This window comes from Mus caroli, chromosome 15 (genome assembly GCF_900094665.2).
Source record: "Mus caroli chromosome 15, CAROLI_EIJ_v1.1, whole genome shotgun sequence".
Classification (NCBI taxonomy): domain Eukaryota; kingdom Metazoa; phylum Chordata; class Mammalia; order Rodentia; family Muridae; genus Mus; species Mus caroli.
Window position 1 is genome coordinate 1683864 of NC_034584.1, and position 3416 is coordinate 1687279.

At 38.3% G+C, this 3416-nt stretch overlaps 1 protein-coding gene and 1 pseudogene across 1 annotated transcript in view; one reads left to right on the plus strand and one right to left on the minus strand.

Annotated features, from left to right (window-relative positions):
• Nucleotides 1-3416, minus strand: part of C7 (complement C7) — a 70329-nt gene that overhangs the window by 40900 nt on the left and 26013 nt on the right. Inside the window, exon 7 of the mRNA XM_021184151.2 lies at nt 753-920. Within this exon, the coding sequence (XP_021039810.1) occupies nt 753-920 (168 nt within the window). The remainder of the gene's footprint in view (nt 1-752; nt 921-3416) is intronic.
• Nucleotides 1930-2027, plus strand: LOC115029534 (annotated as a pseudogene).

A 3416-nucleotide genomic window follows, 5' to 3' on the forward strand; every position in this document is an offset into this window, starting at 1 on the left:
GAAAGAAAGAAAGAGGAAGGAAGGAAGGAAGGAAGGAAGGAAGGAAGGAAGGAAGGAAGGAAGGAAGGAAGGGGGAGGAAGGGAGGGAGAGAGAGAAAGAGAGAGAATAAAATAGGAAGGGAAAAAGGAGGAAGAAAGGGAGGAAGGGAAGGAGTGAGAAATGGAGGGAGGGAGGGGGAGAGGGAGGGAGGAAGGAAGGAGGGAAGAGGGAGAAAGGGAGGGAGAGAGTGAAAAAGAGAATAAAATAGGAAGGGAAAAGGGAGGAAGAAAGGGAGGAAGGGAAGGAGTGAGAAATGGAGGGAGGGAGAGGGAGGGAGGGAGGGAGGGAGGAAGGAAGGAAGGGAGGGAGGGAGGAAGGAAGGAAAAGAATGAAACAAGTCAGACATTATGATACACAACTATAATCACAGCATTTGGAAGGTGATCAGTAGTTCAAAGCTAGCCTCAGCTGTATAACAAACTGAAGGCCTGACTGGACTGGGACTGGAACTACATAAGACCTGTCTCAAATGATGATGATGATGATTATGATGATGATGATGATGATGATGATGATAGAAGCAAATACTTTAATGAGAAAAAATATTGTCAAAAATAACAAAAAAATGTATGATTAGAGAATTAATTCCCTTAAAGAAGTTATTTTTGCCTTAATGTAAATCAAACACCAAGTACTTTTGATGATAATAACAAATGATAATAACACTGAAAACCAGCTAAAAATAAAAAAATAACTAATGTTTCATACTAACCGTTTTCGTGTCGATTTCCTCTTTTGCTGAACCATAACCATCTACATTTGATGAGTGGGAAAATAAGCTCGTCCATGAATAAAATGATTTTTGCTCTGTGGATGTGTGCTTTATGTAAGACCAACTGCTGTTGTAAAATTCATAGTTAAAATCATTATCTACTTTGACCTAAAAGGAAAAGAAGAATTTTTACTATAGGGACTTGACATATATTCAAGATGCTTTTGTTTTATCTTTTAAGATGCACACTTTCTTCACACAGTCTCACATGAACACAAATCTCTGCACTTACACAAAACAACTATGACTCACATCTAAGTCAGACTTGTCTATACACAATATTCTAAGACACCGACAACAGCTGAGCAAGACCTGTAGTATCAATAACAGTAACTCCAAGCAATTCACAAAGCACATTTAGGTACAGACTTATTTCATTTTTCACTTATTTTCTTTACTAAGAACTTAGCCCAAAAGTAATCAAATTCATACAGCTCTACCAACAAAGAACTTGAAGCCTTTAACTGTTGATTTTCCACATTGAAGAACAGAGAAACCGATGGGTAATGTGAAACAATTAGATCCTTTGGATTTTGTGACAGGATACTAGTTTAAACTTCCTGATTCTGTTGGATTAATGCTAAAGTTCAAATACCTTTTTCCACTGGAATTTTAAAACAAACTACAATTTAGTTACTTGGGGCCTAGGTGTGTCTTTCATGGAGAGAAAAACTGACTTGTTTCTCCTGGATTTTCCCTTGCATCAAACTGGTATAAGCCCAAGAGCTTCCAACTGCCATGAGTAGAGCAAGACTCTGTGGGAAGCATGAGGGTGAATGCTTTAGGCTGTCTCCTGCACAAAGGGCACACAACCTCAGATCCATGCCATCACACCATAGAGCTACAGGCTCCAGCACTAGAGAATGACATACTTTTTCTTAGTCAACTAGAAGTTTACCTTATGCAAGCATTTCTATCTCACACCCATCTGTTTTTGTGATCAAAGCACTAATAAACGCAGAGAGAACAAAAGAGATGAAAATGATGAATTTCCAACACGACACTGAAAGGAATATAAAATTATGCAGCCACCCTAAATGATGTTTGTGAAGGGAAGTATTGGTACTGTTGGATTCAATGGTGCAGGTATGACGATCAGAAGTTTATATCCCGTTCTTGCTTAGGAGGCACATATATAAAATTGGAATGATACAGAGATTAGTATGGCCCCTGTGCAAGGATGACATGCAAATTCATGAAGTGTTGCATATTTTTTCCAACCCAAAGTTATCAAAAAAGACAAGGAAGGGCAATTCATACTCATCAAAGGTAAAATCTTCCAAGAGGAACTCTTAATTCTGAATATCTATGCTCCAAATGCAAGGGCAACCACATTCATTAAAGACTTCAGTAAAGGTCAAAGCACACATTGCACCTCACACAATAATAGTAGGAGACTTCAACACCCCACTCTCATCAATGGACAGATGCAAGAAACAGAAACTAAACAGAGACACAATGAAACTAACAGGAGTTATGAAACAAATGGATTTAACAGATATCTACAGAATATTTTATCCTAAAACAAAAGGATATATCTTCTTCTTAGCACCTCATGGTACCTCCTCCAAAATTGACCATATAACTGATCACAAAACAGGCCTCCACTGATACAAAAATATTGAAATTGTCCCATGCATCCTATCAGATCACCACAGAATAAGGCTGAACTTCAATAACATCATAAATAATAGAGAGCAAACATTCACGTGGAAACTGAACAACACTCTACTTAATGATACCTTGGTCAAGGAAGAAATAAGAAAGAAATTAAAGACTTTTCAGAGTTTAATGAAAATGAAGCCACAACATACCCAAACTTATGGGAAACAATGAAAGCATTCCTCAGAGGAAAATTCATAGCCCTGAGTGCCTCCGAGAAAGAAACTAGAAAGAACTCACACTAGCAGCCTGACAGCACACCTAGAAGCTCTAGAATGAAAGGAAGTAAACACACCCAAGAGGAGTAGACAGCAGGAAATAATCAAGCTTAGGGCTGAAATCAACCAAGTAGAAACAAAAAGAACTAGTCAAAGAATCAATCAAACCAGGAGCTGCTTCTTTGAGAAAATCAACAAGATAGATAAACCCTTAGACAGACTAATAGAGGTTGCAGAGACAGTATTCTAATTAACAAAATCAGAAAAGAAAAAGGAGACATAACAACAGAACCTGACGAAATCTAAAACATCATCAGATCCTACTACAAAAGGCTGGAAAACCTGGATGAAATGGACAACTTCCTAGACAGATACCAGATACAAAAGTTAAATCAGGATCAGAGTACCAATCTAAACAGTCCCATTTCGCCTAAAGAAATAGAAGCAGTCATTAATAGTCTCCCAACCAAAAAAAGCCCAGGACCAGATGGGTTTAGTGTAGAGTTCTATCAGACCTTTTTTTTTAATTTTTAATATTTTTTTATTACGTATTTTCCTCAATTACATTTCCAAGGCTATCCCAAAAGTGCCCCATACCCCCCCCCCACTTCCCTACCCACCCATTCCCATTCTTTTGGCCCTGGCATTCTCCTGTATTGGGGCATATAAAGTTTGCAAGTCCAATGGGCCTCTCTTTCCAGTGATGGCCGACTAGGCCATCTTT